The sequence below is a fragment of the Leptinotarsa decemlineata genome, unplaced genomic scaffold, assembly GCF_025532065.1.
Source record: "Leptinotarsa decemlineata unplaced genomic scaffold, Ldec_3_MD MMD2_tig00001621_RagTag_RagTag, whole genome shotgun sequence".
Taxonomy (NCBI): Eukaryota; Metazoa; Arthropoda; class Insecta; order Coleoptera; family Chrysomelidae; genus Leptinotarsa; species Leptinotarsa decemlineata.
The window spans coordinates 2,008,512-2,030,638 of record NW_027412566.1 but is presented as its reverse complement, the minus strand read 5'-3'; the positions used below and the strand labels follow the sequence as shown (position 1 = coordinate 2,030,638).

General features: G+C 37.3%; 1 protein-coding gene across 4 annotated transcripts in view; it reads right to left on the bottom strand.

Annotated features, from left to right (window-relative positions):
* Nucleotides 1-22,127, bottom strand: part of Ten-a (Teneurin-a transmembrane protein) — a 928,723-nt gene that overhangs the window by 111,337 nt on the left and 795,259 nt on the right. For all 4 annotated transcript variants that reach the window (XM_074176153.1, XM_074176154.1, XM_074176155.1 and 1 more), the window contains 2 exons: nt 21,487-21,646; nt 329-505 (listed from right to left, as the gene is read on the bottom strand). In XM_074176153.1, the coding sequence (XP_074032254.1) occupies nt 329-505; nt 21,487-21,646 (337 nt within the window). The remainder of the gene's footprint in view (nt 1-328; nt 506-21,486; nt 21,647-22,127) is intronic.

The window sequence follows — 22,127 nt, the reverse complement described above, 5'->3', positions numbered from 1 at the left end:
TCATAAATACTGTTTTCTTTAAACTTCAACGCCAGAAACGGAAGAACTCCGGACATATGTTCATGAGAACTTTTTTCACGACCTAATTAATTCCCCTCTGAAGTTTTGTACCGTAGTTAGGAATCACCCTGTATACTGATTTCGTAATCTATGGTTGATGAAATATTTGATTTTACTCGGAATAAAAACACACACAGACACAACTCATGCGACGCGACGGAAGGAATCATCGATTATCCTGCACAAAATATATGTCGGGAGGTTCACAACCACTAATCCCGTAACCTCCTCAGAAAAGGGCGAAATCCTCTCAAGGATATTTCCTTACCTTTCCATCCAGGCTTGCAATGGCAGGATCCTCTCACACACTGACCGTGACCCGAGCAATCGGCTACTCTACAGTCGGTTTCTGGAATCTCGCACTCCGGTCCTTTCCACCCCTGCTCGCAGTGGCAGAGGCCGCCTCCATATTGGCCGTGCCCGGAGCACAGGACCGGACAGAGACCTGGAACAATTCAGTTATTCAAATTCCAATGGAATAAATTTACGTACGATCATCCCTTCTGTATACGTTATTATAAAACGTTACGGATTCTGACGGGCTGGATGTGGGTCAGGGAAATTGGGAAGGGGTGGGGGAGTTTTTTACATATTGGGACTAGTGGAATATAGTTCACTTCCAATTTCGCAAAGAATATGTTTACTTTATATTCATATTTGTAATACAAAGAGGACACTGCCTTTTGTTAGAAAGTGAAAGGAAAACCAGGTTTGATTTTAGCAAATTCAACCTGGAATGCTGAATCCGAAGGACTCAATTATATTCAACTTCAAATTGCTCAGAAGTTTCGCGGTTCCCGGCAAAACATTGAGATGCCGTGAAAAACTGATGCCACTCTGTAGGACTCGCTTCACCTTTCCATCTGGCAGGCAAGAGCTCCAACAAAGTGTGTCAGTTTCAGATATATTACAAGTGTCACTGGTTTTTTACCGAGTGATCACCCTCAGCCCCCTGTTTGCTTCTCTCAATCCTGTTTACTCAGAAAAATTCAAGGGTCTAACTGTAACACTACATTGGTTTTATTTGAATAATCTCAAACTTCATATTTCTGAAGAAAATTATATTCATGTTTCATAGAAAATCGTGAAGAGTACACTTATGTTATTGATACGGAATTCTGGATAAACAATTTCAATACTGAATGATGCGGTGAGTGAGAAGAGAATGTGCTGCTCGGAGACGAAAGCATCTTCCTTCAATGTATGCTGGAAAAACGTATACCTCAGTATGGAACAACACATACAAGAGGTAAGTTGAGTGAAGAATTTGCTCCGTGTTAAGTATCAGCACGAATAGCGATAGATTTGACTTTCAAAACTATCGAAAGCAACTAAGTTACTCCTACACTCTACTCCTTTGAGATAGTGAAGTGGACATTCGTGGAGCTGTATCAACTCCACGACAACAATTTGCATATGCGTCTTTTCCACGGTTCTGTATCTGTGGAGTTGGGAGGGTGTGTGTAAGCCCACAGCACATAGGCTACATGTGACCCATTGTACACCCTCCCTAGGAGTTGTCCTCCTTGGTCATCGTCCATCCTGTCCTCTTCAGGAAGGTGGACAGGCCACTGGGAAACATCTCCTTTAGGTGTAGGCCAAGACTCGCTAAACACACACTCTCTTATTGACGATAACTCCGGACAGTCCCATCCTCCTGTTCACAGATCCTGCATAGAGGTGTGTTCACTAGCCCCATATTATGAAGGTGTTTCCTCAGTTGACAGTGTCCAGTCAGAAATCCTACTGTTAAGCGTAGATTTTTCCTGGTCTTCGCCAGATATTTCTTCGGCGCCAGCTTTCCAGGGTCGGACAGAATCATCCTGACAAAATTGCATCCTTTGATTACATCCCATTCCTTCAGGGATTGAGCATGGGTGTAACATTTGGCTAGCTCAGCAATTGTCGAAGTCATCAGGCCGTAGGTGCCACTAGGTCCTACAATTCTTAGTCCAGCCGCTTCCATGACTGAAGTGTCGGCAATGCGATTACCTTTACTCCTGTTGTGCCTTTCAACCCAACCTATTCCATGGTTATAGTTCCTCCTACAATAGGAAGGAAGCGTAGACTGTTGAGTTTGGAGTGTCTACATAACATAAGATTGATACTAAATGGAACTCACGAAATCATCAGGGGTTGGCATACCCTTCTCATGGTTAGCGACTATGATGAAGCATGAATAAGAGCGTTTCTCTTGGAAGCAGCCACTTTGACGACTGATGAACTTTGTTGCAACTAATATTATGGATGGACACCAATATGCCTTAGCGCAATCATGTTGTAATTGCAAATGCTACTTCTCAGAAGTTTGGAACACTGTTCCGAACCAGAAAACTGTACACACCTCAGCAACTTTTGATGCTTTATATAGCTCAGATCAGACTTTCTTTGGAGTATTGTTCTCATTTATAGATCTCTGCCCCCTCTGACTTATCTCTCTTCTATTTATACATCCACGGTAAGTGTTCAGGTGACTTGGCAGATTTGATTCCACTAAGAGCGGTACATATCAGAAATACACGACCGTGGCTGCTCATCGTTTCGAGGTTCAACTCAGTATATCTCAAACTTCAGTGTTCAAGAACTCTTCCATTTGGAGAATGGCGTTTATGAGAAACAAACTTCATGAGATCGTTTTTCCAAATGTCGCTCTTTCTGGAAAGATCTGTAGAGAAGCCACGTCAAGAAGACTTGTCATGGCCGCTCTCGCTGTTGTGCAATAAGTTAATGAGCCAAGCAAACTTGTCCACTACAGTAGAGAACTCCGCAAGAAGGGTTTCCAGTAAATCGTTTCACCACCAAGCAATTGCTCATTGATCTATCAATCATCATATGTATCCAATGGTACTATTCAGGCTCTAAACCCTACAGATCCATCGTACTGTCCATAGGGATAGTTTCTATCCCTAATGTATGTATATGTATAATATCCTAATATTTCACTTCCGCCTCAAATGGAATGACTATTAAAGGAGAGTAGAGTTTAATTACTCAGGTTTTGCCAGGTGAAGGAAACTACTACATTGGCAGGTGAACAGTCCACCATAATTAAACACTTCTGGTGATCTTGTTTTAAGTGGCTTCAACTTGTATAGTCGCAATTTCAACCACTGAAAAGACTGACATACAGTGTGTAACAACGAAAACTCAACAGAGCCATTTTTGAATATAAAAAATGAGATTTTTAAAAAAAGCTCGGACACGTCGCTTTCTAATCAAAGGGGATACCTTTCAGACTAATCAGATTTCTTGTAGTATGCACCCCCTCGGAGGGGTGCGTCCGACGACCCTTATTTAGATAGGGAAAGTAGGTCGAGTGGCACCTTGTTTTGAAGGTCTTTCGAATACCTTTACATCTCTGTCGAAAGAAAATGTTTGTAGCGATTAGTTTTCGAAATAATTTGAAGATTTAAAGGTATTTTTATTGAGTTCAACTCTTTTTAAAATAAATCAAATTGTTTTTAAGGTACAATTTACGTTCAGAACTTTCATGAAAAAAATAAATTTTTGCTTTTTATGACAACCTGCTAATACGTGTCCATTTGATTTCGTAAAAAAGTAAGAATAATTTGTTTATTACGGGGAGATTTTTTCGGGGGATGGGGTTGGTTACCACCCTTACATATTAGGTAAATTGAGTGGCACCTCCTTATGAAGGTTGTCTTTTGACGTGGATATTTTATGCTTCTGATAAAGAAGTGAATCATACTAAAAACTTACCTACACAACGAATACAACCTGCTGATTTCCTTGAATGCTGATGACACAGAAAAGTTTAAAAAAACTGTTTCAGGGTTGATAAATCCCAATAATTGTTTCTGAAGCACACACAAAAAAAGTAACACCTAATAAGGTTAACTCACATAGGAAATTTAGAGTAAATGTTCAAAATGTGCGTCATTTTGCTCCATGTAACAATAAAAATTTTGTTCGAATTTTGCTCTTACATTATTCAACATCTCAGGAGTTATAGCTCGGTATTCATCAATAATTCTACGACGTTATTCATCCAAATTGGCTGGGTGTGTAGCCAGCCCACAAAAAGTAGTCCAGTGGTGTTAAATCTGGTGATCGTGCTGGCGATTCAATTGGATCTCTTCTGCCAATCCATTGTCCTTCAAAATGATTATTCAAAAAATTTAGAACCTGCTGGGCATAATGGGGTGGTGCCCTGTCTTGTTATAAATGGATAAATTCATCTTGACATCTTGGATCCTGTTCAATTATTTCAGCTATACGAGGTTGTATTGCCTCTTCAAGAAGTTGTAAATAAGAATCACCGGTTAAATTTCCATCAATGAAAAATGGACGTATAATATGATTGCCTAATATTCCGGCCCAAACATTCAACTTTCGGGGATATTGGGTATGTATTTCTGCGACCAATAACGGCAATTGTGACGGTTCACGCAATCATGTGAATAAAATGAGCTTTCGTCCGAAAAACAGATGTTATAAAGCAGCTCGGGATTTTGCATTAATCTCTCACTCATGCCCTCACAAAACTCCTGTCTTCGGTCAAAATCATCCTCATTGAGTTCATGAACAAGTTTAATTTTGTAAGGATGGAAATTGTGGTTTTTAAGGATTCTCCATGCGCTCATATGGCTTATTCCGGCCATTGCTGATAAACCTCTGGTACTTAACCTGGGATTGGCGATGACTTGACCAATCACTCCAATCGCATTATCGTCATTCACTTCATTCACTTCTCTGAACATTTCTTTTCTTATTTAAAACCGAACCTGTCTCCCTGAATTTTGTGACCAAATCCAGAACGTGATTTGTGCTTAGGTGTTTACCAGCGTTTTGCTCGTTAAATAAAATTGATGTTGTATTAGCATTTTGGTCGTTGCCAAAAAATAAAGCAATAACTGAAACCCTTTCAGCAGTAGTGTAAGGCATTTTTAAACAAATAACAATACACGACCCTTACTGATTAAAACTGGAAGAAGAGGAGTGGGTATTGATTTTAAAAAAGGGATTTTATTTAACAAAAAATTGATAAAAAAAACTGCTCGAAAATTGTTTTATTTAGGCATACAAGCTACCGAGTGGTCTGTCTAATGTATTATTAACATGGCAATTTTAATTTCAAATTATCTCGGAAACTAATCGTTACAACAATTTTCTATCAAAAGAGCTGTAAGGGATTCGAAAGACCTTCAAAACAAGATGCCACTCGACCTACTATCCCTATCTAAGTAAGGGTCGTCAGACGCACCCCTCCGAGGGGGTGCGTACTACAAAAAATCTGATTAGTCTGAAAGGTGTCCCCCTTTAATTAGAAATCGACGTATCCGAGTTTTTTTAAAAATCTTACTTTTTATATTCAAAAACGGCTCTGTTAAGTTTTCGTTGTTACACACTGTATAATCCAAATGAAAGATTTCAACTTTCTGATGTTCTGCGTCAGAATGTGTTATGATGAATGAAACGTTTGAATCTACCCTCACGAATTGCACTAGTGATGAGTGAAATATAGTATCGTATTTGATTGGGTCACTTCACAACAGACTTTTTTCACTAACGTCCAACTTGATAATCCTTGCAGATCTGGGTTTGTACGAAGCCTAACATCAAGTCTTCATCCCCGGAAGGGTTAGAAATGTCCCCTCATCTGCGAGAAATCATTGAATCAACAGATTTCACTGACAGACATAACAAAAATACATCCCGCGCGTTCCTGAATAGGACGCCGCTTATTTGTTATCAATGATCCGGGCCGGGCATACCAACCCACCTGGACGAACAATAAGACGGTTCAGGAGTCGGAATTTGAGATAAGAGATTGACAAGATAATTGTGCTTGGAGAGAATAAAGGGTCCTTTATATTACATGTTCAGTAATATGAACTTGTCGTTGGCAGACAATCTGCAGATAATATGCCGGCATTTTCCATTATACGAGTGGGTATTCAGATAATTTGAAATATGAGGACTGTGAGAATCGAATTATATTGGAAATTACACTCAATCGTTTCACTTCTATCTTGATTGAGGAGATATAAATACGTATTATGAAAAAAACACCTCGCTCTATTAATAACAATCAATTAATCAATCAAGGCTACTTTGATGAACAAGTGAATATATTTTTTGATAGCTGACACATGTTCTAACAAACAGATGTCAGTATGGATGAAAACACTCTGAAACTATCAAAAGATAGTCACTACAGTTGAAATATGTAAAAAAAATGTTTTTCCGTTAACCAACTGTCGCCCTCACTGCAAACGATAACTCTCAAAAGTCGAAACTTGTGTGAGAAAGAGATTAAGGAGCTCTCACCTTTTAACGTGTGATTTATAACACGCGTTGGACGATAAGAAGTATGTTTAGAATCATGCATGATATTTATTTTCCATACTCCTGTTGAAACCGGCAACTATGTCTAACATGTAACGATAATGGTCCCTTGAGAAAGAGGAAGTTGAGTCGCTATTTGTATGTCGAATAATGAAGTTTAGTTCAATCGACGCTGTTGATTTATCACTATATCCGGCTCGAAGGACCAATATGTATGAATACTTAAATTGATATAAGCTGATGTCGAACTGTTAAGTTGTTAATAGTGCTTGTATAGTTAATAGTGCTTGTATAGTGATAAATAAATAGCGTCGATTGAACTAAACTTTATTATTCGACATACAAATAGCAACTCAACTTCCTCTTTCTCAAGGGACCAGGCTTGTCGTTATATTTTAGATAAAGTGAGATCCGAATGAGTGAGCAAACCACCCACGTCGACCCACCAGGCTACCGTCCCACCAAATGAAATATATGAATAGCTCAAAATAAAACAGTAATATACTACATACTACAAAACACTATATGCATTTTAATGTAAGGAATTATGGTTACACGGAATGAAGAAGACATTCCGTTCTCATTATAATTACCTTTCACACCATACAATTTATATTAATATCTTAGGAGTTATCGCCGAATTAAAATTATCGTGAAACAAAGTGGATTCAAGCGGTATGACAAACCGATACGTGATGAAGAAAGATTGCAATTGCATTGGTTTTGTTTTACACAATTATTGTGAAAGTAAGAGTCGAATTACTATTTTCAATATTTTGAAATCAAAAATGATAGTTGTGAACATAACCTCATTTGAGTGACGAACAAAGGTGGGGATATTTGCCTGCAATATTGTTAACTTTGTATGCAACATTTTCATGTTGATATTTCAGAAAAAAAACCAAGTGATTTGCTAGACCAGTTACTATCTTTCGAGCAGAAAAGCGATTAAATTATTAATAGTTTTCAGATTAAGTCACCCTCTACATGATAAAGATCCAGACTTCATAGAATATATTAGAGTATGTTATTTACTACGGAAAAGCTACAGTAATAGGGAAACATGTTGTGAAAATTTTGAAAATAAAGTATGTGAAGATCAATTCGTTTCCGGTGTAGTTTGTGAAATTAGAAGTATCGACTTCTTTTCCATGAAAGATGATTGGAAAATGATTTTATAACTAGTAATGTCACACAAATGTACGTTTTGAGCTATTCTAAAGCCTAGATTATTCGAAAAGAGAACTCTATTCAACAGTATAGAAAAACAATACAATATTTTCCAAATTATATCAATTATATGTCACCCATATTTGGAATTCCGCAACCGAGAAACATGGAGAGTCAAGAGCTATTGCGCTTGATATTTATAAGACCTTTATGAGACATGAGGGTTTGCTAACCAAGATTCAGATTGAACTAGATTTAATATGGGGCTTCTGTGCTGAACAGCCACGACACTGCGACCTTTGCAGGTCTATTGTGTGTGCCCTCATGTATGCTAGAGTTCCTTGTCTAGGCCCGTCCTTATAACTAGACTCCATAGGCCAGACCTCAAGTTCCCCATATATTGAGAGCGTTGTGGTTATTTCTCCCCTAATGTTGCAAAACCTTATCCTTGACAGACCTCCGCAATAGCATAGTATGTGTACAGAGGTTTCCTCATCCTCTTGGCAAAGCCTGCATAGGGCTGTGTCTGCCAGTCCGATGTTGTTCATGTGTTTGTTAAGTCTACAGTGTCCCGTCAATAGCCCGACCAGAACTCTAGTTGACCGCCTATTCAGACTTAGTAGGTACTTCGTGAATTTTGGCTATGGCTCTTTAATGAACTTTTTGGCCTTTCTCATACCAGGCGCCTTATTCCATCATTTTTGAGATTGTTTTTCCTTCCAGTTGCTGTTACAAGTTTTTCGCAGCGCTTTTGCTGTACCACAAAAGGGTTCTGGGCCAATGGGGGAGCATCGTGCTCCTTCTCGTGCTAGTGAATCAGCCTCTTCGTTGCCCTTGTATCCTGTGTGGCCTGGATCCCAGGCTGATGACAATCTGTTTTGACTTAGTTCTTGTAGCTTTTCTAGGCAGTTCCAGACCAGTTTGGAATTGACCTACATGGAGCTGATTGCTTTTATAGCTGTTTGGCTATCAGAGTATATTGCAATAGTCTTTTCCTTAAACTCTTGCCTTGGTAACTCTTCTGCGTAGTGACGTATTGCCTGGAATATCGTCCTTTTTTTTATATAAATTCAAATTTAAATAATTCCTTTTGGATGTTGTCGAACGAAATTTGGGTATTTTCAATAAGTCGCCAGATCTGGTGTTATATTCATGGTTATGAGAGTGTGTTTCATAATTTTGGTTATTTTTATGTATATCCAATATTCAATGAAATATATATAAAGATGGCAAAGGCATGATATTATATTTCATGAACAACGGTTGGCAGTGGTCGAATGCTGGAGCATTTGCAATGATTCTCAATGCTTTTTTATGTAAACTGAACAGAAATTCAGTGCTGATGAAGAGGTAATCGTCGAAACCAAGGCCGATTTTGAGGTTAAAAACAAATTGTACCATGAAAATGGCATTGAAAATTGTTGTTTCACCCTAGAAGACAACTATAATGAATAATGAAACAAATTTTATCAAAAAAGTGCCCCAATTCAGGCAGTTTTTTGTTTATTCTCCTGTCACATATCACCTCATGAAAGTTGCAAACTATTTCCAACATCCTCGAAACTATTGAATTATCCTGCAAAAAACCTAAGACGATTGGTATTTTGCCAATTATTTCAATTTTTAGCATGGTCACATTCCTGACTCTCCCTTTAACTAAGACGTGACACTGACATCCATTCTCAGGTTCCACTCGGTAATGCGTCAGAATAGAGACCACGGTAAAACTCATTTCCAAAGTTATTCAAACTTTGCGAATTAATCCGCACGAAAGGGTGCCTGTGAGCCATCGAGAAATCCGTCTTTGAACACGGTCGGGAGAAGGCTGCATGGATGAATATCTTAAAGGTATTATTTCAAAATTAGCGACACAAGAAGGATAACGTAAACTCCGGGATAAGATCTAGCGCTTTGAATCATTCATTACATTCTTAATCGTCCTCCGCTTGTGGGAAAGTTGTTTATTCTTCGGGTAGTAACAGGATTCAATTCATCAGGAGCGAGAATCCTCGAAATACGATGAACACCAATACAATTAAAGTCTCAGACGCGAACAAGACGCTCCGATTCAGTCTGGAAAATATTCGAAAATTCACAAATATAAATGACTATTACTGGAGTTTTTTCCTAACACCAAACCGTTATTTTAACACCCCAACACGTGTTTCGATCACCTTTCTCTTCGTTGTTGACATAAAATACTGTAAGAGCTACAACAAAGTGAATTTATATGTTATTGAAATCTCAGGTCAGCATCTAGCCACAAACCCAAGTTCTTGCTTTGTGTAATTATTTGTAAAGTCTTGTTCAATTTTTCACCTTTTGTGTTTCGGGCCAAAAAGTATCAGCTGAGATTTTGTAGAATTCAATTTCAGGTTATGGGCTATAGACGGATCCAGTAGATCGCTGTTGATTTTTTCCATTGCCACCTGCCAGTTACTTGGAGGAAATCGATAATATAACGGAGTGTCATCTGCATAATGATGAACTGTGCAATAATCAAAAATTTTATGGGAGTCAGATATACAGGGTGTAACTGAATAAGTGTAAAATATTTAAGGAGGTGATTCCTCCAAAAAAAAGATAGGATCTTTCATATAAAGAAACTTCATTGGAGCATCCCTTGTTAAGATACAGCCCATTGAAGGGGGTATATGAGTACTTCCTTCAAGGGGCTGTAAGGGGCTGCGTTTTCCACCCCAGTAAGGGGTGGAAAACGCAACCCCTAAAATTTATTTCCACTGTAACTTTTTGTCTTATTATTAGTTTACCATTTAAAAATTTATTTCCGATAGCCTGTTTCATTCTTAACAAAAAATATCTCCTGGGTTTTTTGCCCAAAATAAACCAGTTCGCAGCAAAAAATTATTTTACGAACAACTACAGCGATACATTGTCATAAATGTGAACTAGGTTCATTGTTATTTTGTAGTTATAGGTTGTTTACGTTGAGAAGAGAATGACGTCATTTTTGGTAATTTTGTGTATCCAACATAACAACGTTAAAATTCCCACTGAAATGCGTTCAACAGCAATGAAACTAGTAACATTTCATTTTGTAAGTTGCTCAAATTTCAGACGTTGCCGAATCGAAAAAAACTCGAAAACTGTTAGTCTTTCTTTTCTTTTCAGAACTAATCATTTTTTTTGATAAGACCTGCGTATATTCAATATGCCTGAAGCATTGTCGAAATAATCCCAACGAATATTGAAAGTAAGTAAGGATAATAACAATAAAACATATCATCAGTATAAAAATATTTGAAAGTTCGAAAAAATGCACATGTTGGCAATGCCGTACCTTGTCATTTTGTGACGTCATTCCCTTCTCAACGTTAACAACCTATAGTACCTGTATTAAACGATTAAAAGGTAATAAACAAAACTAATTTAATAATAACAAAACATGCAACATGTAGAAATCAAAGTAAATGTTCAATATGTCTACCTTCAGACATTACGCATGCGTCTAGACGTCGGCGTATTGAGCCACGTATTCGCTCAAATATTCCTGGAGTCTCTCTGATGACCCTTCACGCATCAATGCGGTTTCTTAAGTCCTCTACATCGCGAACAGGAGTACGATAAACCAAATACTGTAAATGGCCCCAAATAGAGAAATCGAGAGGATTGAGATCCGGGGATCGAGCGGGCCAGTTCTGTGGTCCTCCTCGACCTATTCATCGATTTGCATATGTTTCAGTTAAATCTGACTTGCTACTTGACTAAAATGGGCGGGAGCTCCATCATGCATGAAATATATCCCTTCTGACGCCCGAAGGAACTTCCTCCAGCAGTACTGAATGCACTTCTCTTAAAAATTGAACGTATGCCTCACCTCGAGGAGGTAGAAAATGAGGCCTAATTAAATCATTCCCAATAACTCCGAGCCACACGTTAAGAAAAAACTGTTCTTGATGGTTAGTTTCGACAATAGCGTGAGGGTTTTCATCAGCCCATATGTTGTAATTATGAAAATTAATAATCTTGTCCCGAGAAAAACTACATTCGTCTGTGAATTCTATCGTCTTCAGAAAGTCACAATTTCTTCTAATCATTTCCAGCATCCAATTGCAAAATTCAAGACGGTTCGGAAAGTCTCGCGGTAACAGTGCCTGTACTCGTTGCAAATGGTAAGGGTATGAGAGTTGTTCCTTTAAAATTCGAAATACCGTCATATGATCAACATTTAGCTGGAAAGTAATCTTTCTAGTACTGGTAGTAGGTTGTTCTTCAACCAAATTAATTACTGCCTCCTCTAGCTGTGGTGTTCGTAGTTCTCGATGGCGTTCTTTCGTCGAATGAACCATATTCTCGTAATCGTTGATGAAGTCGAGCAAATATTCTATGTGAAGGATGCTGCCGTTGAGGATATATTTCAGCATATCTTGTAGAAGCTTCTGACTCATTCCCCTGCGACAGACCGTAAACGTAATGCATATCAGCCATTTCCTCATTTGTGTATGCCATTTTAATTACAAGTGAATTATTAAAGTTACAAATTAAGAACAGAACAATAACACACAATTAGTATTAATTAAATTTCGAAAATCCACAAACTGACAGCGTCATACCAATGTAATTGTCACTATTACTAAAAGCGACCTACTAGATAGATTAGTTTCGTATTTTCGCATTTATGACGATGTATCTCTGTAGTTGTTCGTAAAATAATTTTTTGCTGCGAACTGGTTTATTTTGGACAAAAAACCGGACACATTTTTTGTTTAGAATGAAACAGGCTATCGGAAATGAATTTTTAAGTGGTAAACAAATAATAAGACAAAAAGTTACGTTGGAAATAAATTTTAAGGGTTGCGTTTTCCACCCCTTACAATCATGGGGTAAACCAAATACATTTCTGGCTAAGTGTATTTTTGGTTGTACAAAACGCCAGGTTAATTACAATATTGTAACTTTTTTAGTGCTTTATACAAATTTTATGTACCCCTTTTAAGGGGCTGTATCTCAACAAGGGATGCTCCGATGAAATTCTTTTATAGGGAAGATCCTATCTTTTTTTCGATGAAGAATCACCTCCTTGAATGTTTTACACTTATTCAGTTACACCCTGTACATAGAGAGAACAGAATGGGGACAAGGATAGAGCCCTCAGGTACTCCATAGTCAACAGATAATGAAACGTAAGATTCCTCATCTTCAATATTCCTGAATAAAAGTTCGCGATAGCATATATTTACCTCTTAGTGAATTAGACACTTTTTTACAATGCAAATTTTAGAATATCTGTCAAATTCGTTATAAGTTGTCATTTTAAGTATTTGATCTGTTCAAAAAATCTGTTTAAAATCTGTTTTTTTTCGTTAACCAGCTGTCGCACCCCTACGAACGACAACCCTCACAAGTCGAAACTTGTGCGAGCTAAGGATTAACGAGGTTTTACTTTTTAACGTGTGATTCCTAACACGGGATTAATTTAGGAGGGGCGGTCTAAGCAATGAAGCGCAGACTGAGGGCAGACATCGTTGACGGTTGTGTTAGTGTTGTGAATTTTTCTATAGGTAACATAATTTGATTCTCGAAGCTATTTATCACTTGATGCAGTTGGCATATATTTTAGTTTCTGTATTTTTGTGAAAATATAGATAACTAGGTATTGCCCGCTGTCATATCAACGTACAGCCAAAGCTAATGAACCTGGAATCTTGAAATATGCAGGTAGGTTTTTTGTATAGCGTAAATAAGCATCAAGAAAGGAAATCAGGAATTTCGTCAGTTTCAAAGTTGGAAACCTGAAGTTTTGGGTTGCTAAGAAACTATTGTAACTATTTTTTTTGAAATGGTCTATCACGAAATTTATTGTGACAAACCAAATTCTACGCGAGCAAAATCGCGGGCAACAACTAGTCATTTGTAGAAAAATCCCATCGTTCTATCCCGTTCAAATTCTTTTATTTCTCGCGTTTCGTATTTCAATAATTTATGTCCCTCTTCAAAGAGCTTGAGCTGAAGCTTACTTTAAAATGAGAAGACTCTTGTCAAAGACCGAGAGAAGAGGACTGGAATAGATGAAAATTCATCTGGCACTCCTACAGGTAATGCGAAGACTATCGCGGCTACGCCTCTTCTTTATGAATTAATCCCTGGAAGTTGGATAAGTTCGAAATTAGTTTTTGCTTTGTTGTGTCTTCTAATAAGCGCGGAAGAAAAATAAGCGGGGATAATTCCTACGAATATCTTTAAACTTGAAATAAGACTCCGGGTAGTTTTCTGAGAAAGTTTTCCGTTATCTGTTGTGGACAAGGCTTCCGTTCTATTCTGATTTGCAGAAGTGATGATGGTACAGGGCATATGAATTGTAATTGAACCCACTGGAGTTTTCGTTGTTCTTTGGAGTCCTTTCATAAAACTCATGAAGATATTTTTCATTTCCTTCACTTCCTTTTTGATGAGACAAGTCATTACTTTTTTGTTTTCTGATTTGCAAAGGAATAACGCATGCAATTTGAAAATTCAATTTTCTCACAGTTCATTTATTGAAGTAAGATATATTGGTATGAAACTTAAAATTTTTTTTGTGAACTGTATAACTAATCTAAAGGAATGAACTTGTTTTCTGACGCCTATCAGAAAACAATTACTCCCCTGGCTAATACCACGAAGGTCGTTGGATTATATCCGACAGGCGTCATTGCAGGAATCTTCACAGAAAATTTCCTGCATATGCAATTGGCAATACAACTGAAAGAGTCGACCTTCAATTTTGGAACGGGCACACTTGCAGGCCGGTTCATGCGTCAGTTCGAAAAAGGTCGGCCTCAGTCCATTCAACCTAATGTGTAGGTATATCTGAGACTGGCTCGAACGTTAAAAATTCATTTCTTTAGATTTGTTTACTGCCAGTTTTCAAGCATAGCCCACTGACTACTAAGAAACTGTTCACTCATCATTAATGATGAATCTGTATAATTTGAAATTGATCATTTACTGACGTCGTCTAAAACAAAATATCAGGCTAATTCAAAAGTTTTCATCGTTTTCATCAGTTCACTTTTGCCATCCTAACAAAAGTCGATCAATTCTGTCAGTATGAACATTGCTGCTCGGCATTCGATAAAGTCGACGAAAGCCCTTTTTACCTGATCATGATTGGCGAAGGTTCTACCGGTGAGAAAGTTACCGAAGTGCTTGAAATGATGGTAGTCGATTGGTGGTAGATCTGGGGAGTATGGTGGTGAGGCAGAACTTGGACGCTCAATTTATTTAATTTTTGGACGATGATTTGTGGAACGTAGATGTGTGTCGAGGAGCAGGATTGGACCTCTTCTTCCGACCAGTACCGGTTGCTGCTGAAGCACTGCTCGATACATTTCGTCAAATTCTTCACAACAGGACTTTGCTGTGATGGTTTGGCCCGGTTACAAAATCACACAGGCCGTTGAGCAATCGTGGTCATTTTTGATAGGTTTTCGCTTCTGGAAAGTGCCAGGGTGGCTCAACTGTATCCAACTGCTGTCCTGAACGCTCCCGGTTGTTGTAAAGGATCTATTTTCCATCACAAGTGGCGATTCGATCCATGATTGGATCGTTTAGGTTGCACAAAAGCAAAGAACAGACTTCGAAACATAAGAACTGTCTATTGTTCAGATTTCGGGCACCCACTTTTTGAGCTTTATGACTTTCCAATACGTTTCAAACCATGAAAAACGTCATGAGAACTGACGTCATCCCAAGCACTGCTAATGATGGGTTAGTCCCCCCTAGCGTCACCATATTCTCGTCCTAGATTACTGTAGATCAACCACCGGATTCGTTAATAATAATAAATAATAACAATAAATCGGATTTATTGCCAAATGCCTGGGTAATTTATCTGGCTATTTAAGCAGGGATTTGCTTCAATTTGAATTCGTAGAGAAAATATTGGGCGAAACTGTCAAAACTTTTGAAATAATAATAATAATGTTTATTTCAAATAGAAAAATTAATACAATTAATAAATATAGAATAATAAACATATATGCTCACAGAAGCAAGGGGTTGCTTGTGCGTGAGTGAGAAAAAGTAAGTTGATATTCAGTAAGCATGATATAGAAACATACGTAAACGGTAAAATAGTCGAATATATTGACAACACTTATAATTAAAATATATACAGTAAAAGCGAAATAACGATAACACTCATAACTAAAATATATACGATAATAATGAGGGGTCATATTCGAGAAATATTCAGATTACAGTATGGAATAATATATAATTTACAAAAGTTATGTTTTCATCAAATTTTGTTGTTGACTATATCACTAAAAAACAGTCTTCCGGTGGTTTGCATCCAAATTTTCAATTTATGTTTGAATGAGTTAATGTTGTTGATCAGTTTAAATTCTGGAGGAAAATGATTGTACAATTCATGACCTAAGAAGCTTGTACATCGTTGTCCAATATTTTTTTCACATTTGGGAATTTGCACAGTTGTATTTCTTTTTCGAGTAGGATAACTATGATCGATGGCTTTCAGTTCAATTTTAGATTTGTGTATGTTGATAATAACGTTTTGGCAGTATAATTGTCTTATATCTAGTGTTCCACTCAAAAGAAAGAGTTCGTTAGAGGGAAAGGTTACTTTTTTTTTGTGAATAATTCTCAGAATCCATTTTTGCAATACATTCACCTTTTCCAGATGACAATCAAGTACTCCACCCCAGCCCATTATTCCATATGTCAATTGTGATTGGATTAACTAGTAATATACGGTTTTCAAGTGATGTATATCCAAAAACTGTGCATCTGAATCTACCAATAAGACCTCTAATATTTTTTGTAATATAATTAGTATGTTTGTCCCAGCGTAAGTGCCTATCTATTATGATTCCGAGATACTTGACAGATTCTGCTTCTGGTATTGTTGTACTTTTATCAACATACAGATTTCCCAGTTGAGGTAAATTGTTAATGTAGGATGTGAATGGAAGATAACGGGTTTTATCTATATTGAGCGTCAATTTATTGAACTGAAACCATTTTTTGATTAATTGAAAATCGGTTTCGGCCGTGACTTTCACATCTTCCCAGCAACGCGCTGCATATACTATCGTTGTGTCATCAGCAAAGCTGAGAATTGTTCCCCTTATATTCATAGACAATGAACTGTTCATATACAAAGTGAATAATATTGGTCCTAACACAGTTCCTTGTGGAACTCCACACGTGACAGTTCTCACCTCACTGATGACTCCATTTACGCATACCTGTTGCTGTCGATCAGTCAAATAACTCTTTAAGAGATCATGTACCTTTCCTCTAATGTCGTACGAATATAATTTGTTTAGTAGAATTTCATGATTTACGGTGTCGAACGCTTCAGAGAGGTCCACAAAAATACCTAAAGCTGGTTTTTTCTTATCCATTGCTTCATATAATAGTTTTGTGAAGGCATATATAGCATCTTCAGTGGATTTACTTTCTCTGAATCCGTATTGATGACTTGAGATGATTTTGTGCGCATTTATAAAGCATAACATTCTACTTTTTAGCATTTTTTCTATTATTTTAGACAGAGTTGAAATTAATGATATCGGTCTATAGTTACTAACTTCTGATTCACTACCTCCTTTATGTATTGGTTTAATGATACCCATTTTTAGGGATTTTGGAAAATAGGCAGAATCAAAACATTTATTCATTATGTAATAAAAAGGAGCAACAATGAGATCCCCAATTTGTTTGAGAGTTTCAGCTCTCAAACCATCAATTCCAGGGGATTTTTTAGGTTTGAGACTATTAATGGTATCGATTATCTCTTTATGGGTTGGTGGAAACAAAGACATTGTGTGACTCAAAGGAGGAATTTTGTCTTGGAACTCAGTAGGGTTCTCGATTTTACTCGCATAATCTTCACCCAAATTACTAAAATATTTATTAAACTCTTCTGCCATTATTTTATCATCTGAGACAAGATCGCCCATCTCTGTTTTGACATTTATGATTTTCACATGAGATCTACTCTTTCCACATATACTATTCACACATGACCATAGACTTTTGATGAGTTTTTGTTTCCAGCTATTTGTTTCCGCGTATATGTCTTTTTATTTTCCTGTATTAGTTCATTTAATTTATTTTTATACGCTCTATATTCTATTTGTAACCTACTGTTATTAGGGTCTCTCTGCAATTTGAGATATAGATTATTTTCAATCGTTATTGACTTCAGCAGACCTTTGGTGATCCATGAACTGATACAACTGAATTCTGTTTAAAAAATCTGTTTGCAATCTGTTTTACCGTTAATCAGCTGTCGCCCCCATACGACAACTCTTAAAAGTTGAGAAACTTGTGCGAGCTAAGGACTAACGAGGTCTTACCTTTCAACGTGTGATTGCTAACACGGTTGCAGAATCATCCCAGTTTCAACCAGATGCATTCTCTCGAGAAACATATCTGGTCGAGGCAGGAATTCAATTATATTATCAGAAACGGGCTACCGGAAGTACATTCCCTCTCTAAAATTGACCATCCCTAGATTCCTCCATATCGATCCAAGGCATTGCCAATGTGGCTTTCGTGAGAACCTTCAGTCGAAGAAAACTTTTTCACGCCAGTTCCGGATATTCGAAAATCCTTCGATGGGTTCATTGTTTTCGTGATCAAAAGGAATCGCAAGTTTTAATTCGAATCTTTCTAGTTCGTCTCTTGAAATCCTCACAAAGAATGGCAGTGCTGTCTTTGACATTTCCCCCGCTCTGTCGGGGTGATATTGCAAAGGTTGTTGGGTCTGAGGTTTAATGTGACGTGTAATATTCCTCGGCGGAAATAACTGGTGACGATATTCATTTACATGAATGGCCGGATGATGGTATTAGTTCGAGAGGACTTGAATATCGCTACCTTAGACCGACGGGAGGTTTATTGAGTTATTAGACGACTAATGAACAGTTGCAGGGTTTCACGACCTGATACATTTCAAGCGGCATATATAGATTATGCGTTAGGTACATTTTCATTTGGTTTTCAGTATAAACTTTTGTTTTTTTTTGAAAGGTAGAGAAAATGAAAGGGAAAACTCAATCCTCTGGTGTGAAATACGTCCAAAACAATCACTTTTCCCAAAACCTTTCCAATGTGCGTTTTACTAACGGAATTGGCATCTCCAGAATATGAGTACTTTATCCAGTGCTTGTTTTTCATTCTGTGTCAGAATTTTTTTCGCTTTCGTGAAAGTTACCTTGAGAATTCACCTTTCGAATAGTATTGTCAATTGTTTTGGTTGGTTTCCGGGTTTTGCCGTGGTCTTCTTTGGTTATAATATCCAAATGTTTCAACTGTAACCGCGGCAGTCATATCCAGTGGCGTGGTAGAAGTGCTCATCTTGATGTGTCATTTGAAACTGGAGCTCTCATTTCTGTCGTGTCATTCCCCATCGGGGAACACAAGCGACTGCTGACTTCTCGGTCTGTCCCAATCGGCAACTTCGCTTGTGCTCCACTTGGCGGGTAAGTACCAATGCTTCTTTTCGTTTGATCGATATACCGAATAAACATAAACGTAAAGTTCAAAGATAAACAAATTCGGTAGAGTTAATAGCCTGATCTTTTTGAATAAATCCACACATGAATGGGTACTAAATACTTCTGCAATTGATCTGATGATTCTTTTTTGTACCAAGATGGCTTCATAAGCATAAGCGGATGAGTCCCAGTGATTTTTAGCAGTGTTTGAAGCTGTTCCACCATGAAAAATCCAAATTTATGCATCGATATGTGACAGATGATGCCTGGTTCATCATTTCATACCACAATAAAAACGATGGTCATGGTATCAGTATTTTAGGAAGCGCACAATGTGAGCGTTTGAAGGAAATCGCAGAAGAATGCTCCATTAGAAAAAATTGAAGTGCTGTTTCATCAAGATATGGCGATGGCAAAATTGCATGAATTTAGAGTTGCTTCTGAAGCCATCGTTTTCTCTAGATCTGCCCCAAGCCCTTTTTTTTTCTCGAACCTCTAGAAAATGCTCCCTGGAAATAAATTTAGCTGCAATTACTGCAGAATGACAGGCACAACCCCAATTTTTCGAATGGGATGTATAGGCTTGTGAAATTCTGTGAAATTCTCTATACATAAATGTTATCGCTTTCAAGTTCATTGCAACAATTAAGATAAAATGAATTAAAATCAATTGGTTACCGGAATTCGATAAAATAAACTCAAAACTTATTGCAATATACTCAAAACTTATTTCATATTGAGGTATTGATAATAAGAAAGTTAGCAAAACCATAGCAATGTTGTTTAAAGATGGTATCCTTCAAAAAACTATAAATAATTTCCGTAGCAACGTTAGTTTGAAACGCCTTGTCAACCTGTTTTGTATGTTACAATATTAGTTGTTAGAATTTCAATTTGAGTTGGAAGTTCGTTAACTTCAAGTCTAACAAATGATTAGATTAACGGAAATGCATAAAATAACATTTTTACAAATGATTGGTTACGGAGATAAAACCCGAACACAACAGGAAGTAGCTCGCCTATTTCATGAGAAATTTTCTAATTTACCACCCACATCTCAAGGAACAATAACTCACATCAAATGTTATGCTTGAGTTTGAAGAAAACCCACATACCACATACCCACAGAAAGTTCTCACTAAATGAGAGAACACACGCAATACCCTCAAAAGGTAAATGTTTGGGCAGTCATTGTAGGAAACCATATCATTGGTCTCTTTTTCATTGAGAGCAACGTGAATGGCGATTATCATTTGGCACTACTTCAAAATGTTCTTGTTCCAGGAAATCCTCAAGTTCCAGTGAATACGATATGGTTTCAACAGGATGAAGCACCATCACATTATCAAGTTATTTTCCTGCAATACATCAATACAATATTTCCCAATGGGTGGATAGAGAGGCGAGTATCGATTGTATGGCCAGCGCGATCACCTGATCTCTCATCATTAGATTCATTTTCATGGGAACGTGTAAAGAGCAATGTGTACAAAACTAAACCTTTAGATTAGAATAACTCAAAAGAACGAATAACGCTTGCGATTAGGTCGGTCACGCCTGATATGTTAGAAGACAGTTTCATTTGAGATTAGTAGGCTGCCGAAACGTTTGCGGTGAACATTTTGAACATCGACTTCGTAAACATCCACAGTTTTTTTTTGTATTCTACATTTCATTACGTTTTGCATTATATTTTGGTTTTTAAGTGTATTTCATCGAATTTCGGTAACCACATGATTTTAATTTATTTTATCTCAATTGTTGCCATAAACTTGTGAGCGATAACATTTTTGGATAGAGAATAAAGAGACCTCTCGAACGATATATCACAAATCTATAATTATTAAAATATTGGAGGTTGTACCTGTCATTCGTAGGGGGTTGAAGGTAGGGGTGGCATTACATTACATTTGACGTGTTTCGGGATTTTTTAAAAGTATGTTCAGTATGTACAGTACAGTACAGTAAACACTTGGCTTTCACACACTATAATCTACTGTAGGTTATAATAGAGGTTCTTAACTAAATTGAGTACCTGCAATTTGTTCACCTGTGACAATGTAGATTCGCTTATTTGAGAACTGGTGAGTGAACTAGATCGATTCGACCATTTAGCAGATTACATCCGCAATGCGCAGTGACATTGATTACAAATGAAAGTGTTGAAAAAACTTTATATAAAGTTTCATTTCTCATTTTTCATGATGATCTACCACGTAGTATCGGCTACATCTATCAATTTACTAACTGTTATAATTTTCCTCTTTCAATAAAGAACTCTGCATCAATATTTTAACGAAATTCTGAGATTTGCATGCATTGTACAATTGATGACGAAAAAAAATTGAAAACGAAAACACGTATCAAAGAATCTAATCGATCGAAATCATTCCTTAGTTTCGACAAAGTCGAACCTGGGAAGAGATTAAGAAAAACCCCTAGTTCGGAAACCACCAAGATAAAAGTAAATACTCACTCTTGGAGCAGTCTATTCCTTGGAAACCGTCAATGCAATCGCATTTTCCCAGGTAGCAGGATCCTCGACCCGAGCAGTCGTTGAGACAAGTAGTGCTCACTCCTTCTGCTTCAGATATGATCAGAGATACGCTGTTCGGCTGGAGCTCGTCGTTGTACACCTAGTAAAAGAAAATCTCTTCAAGAGCCACTCTGTTGCTTATGTGTGTGCTATATGGCTTTTCGATGTTTTCCGCTTTTATAATGACAGTTTTGTTAGTGGGGCGTTTGGAGAAAATGCGGAGATAAAGGAGGAAATGGAACGGAGTTTAACACAACGTGGATTTCATGAAATTGGATTTTTTTCTCAATTAATTGTTAATATACCCTTCAAAGGCGGAAACTGGACTCGGAAATATTTCAATGAAATTTAAAATGTACTGTGGTGTAATCATTGTTATTTTCACCACTCGATTCTAGCTATATTTTGTTTCCTAAGAGTGAAAAGTGATTAATGGTCTTTACGAATGCAAAATGCTAACAGTGTGTTCTGATTTCGTTATGGTTTGTGAAGCTGCTATAGACGGATTCATAATACTTAACCTGGTCCACCCTATTTTTGTATTGCATACTCAATGCAAAACAAAAGACTTTATGACCTTT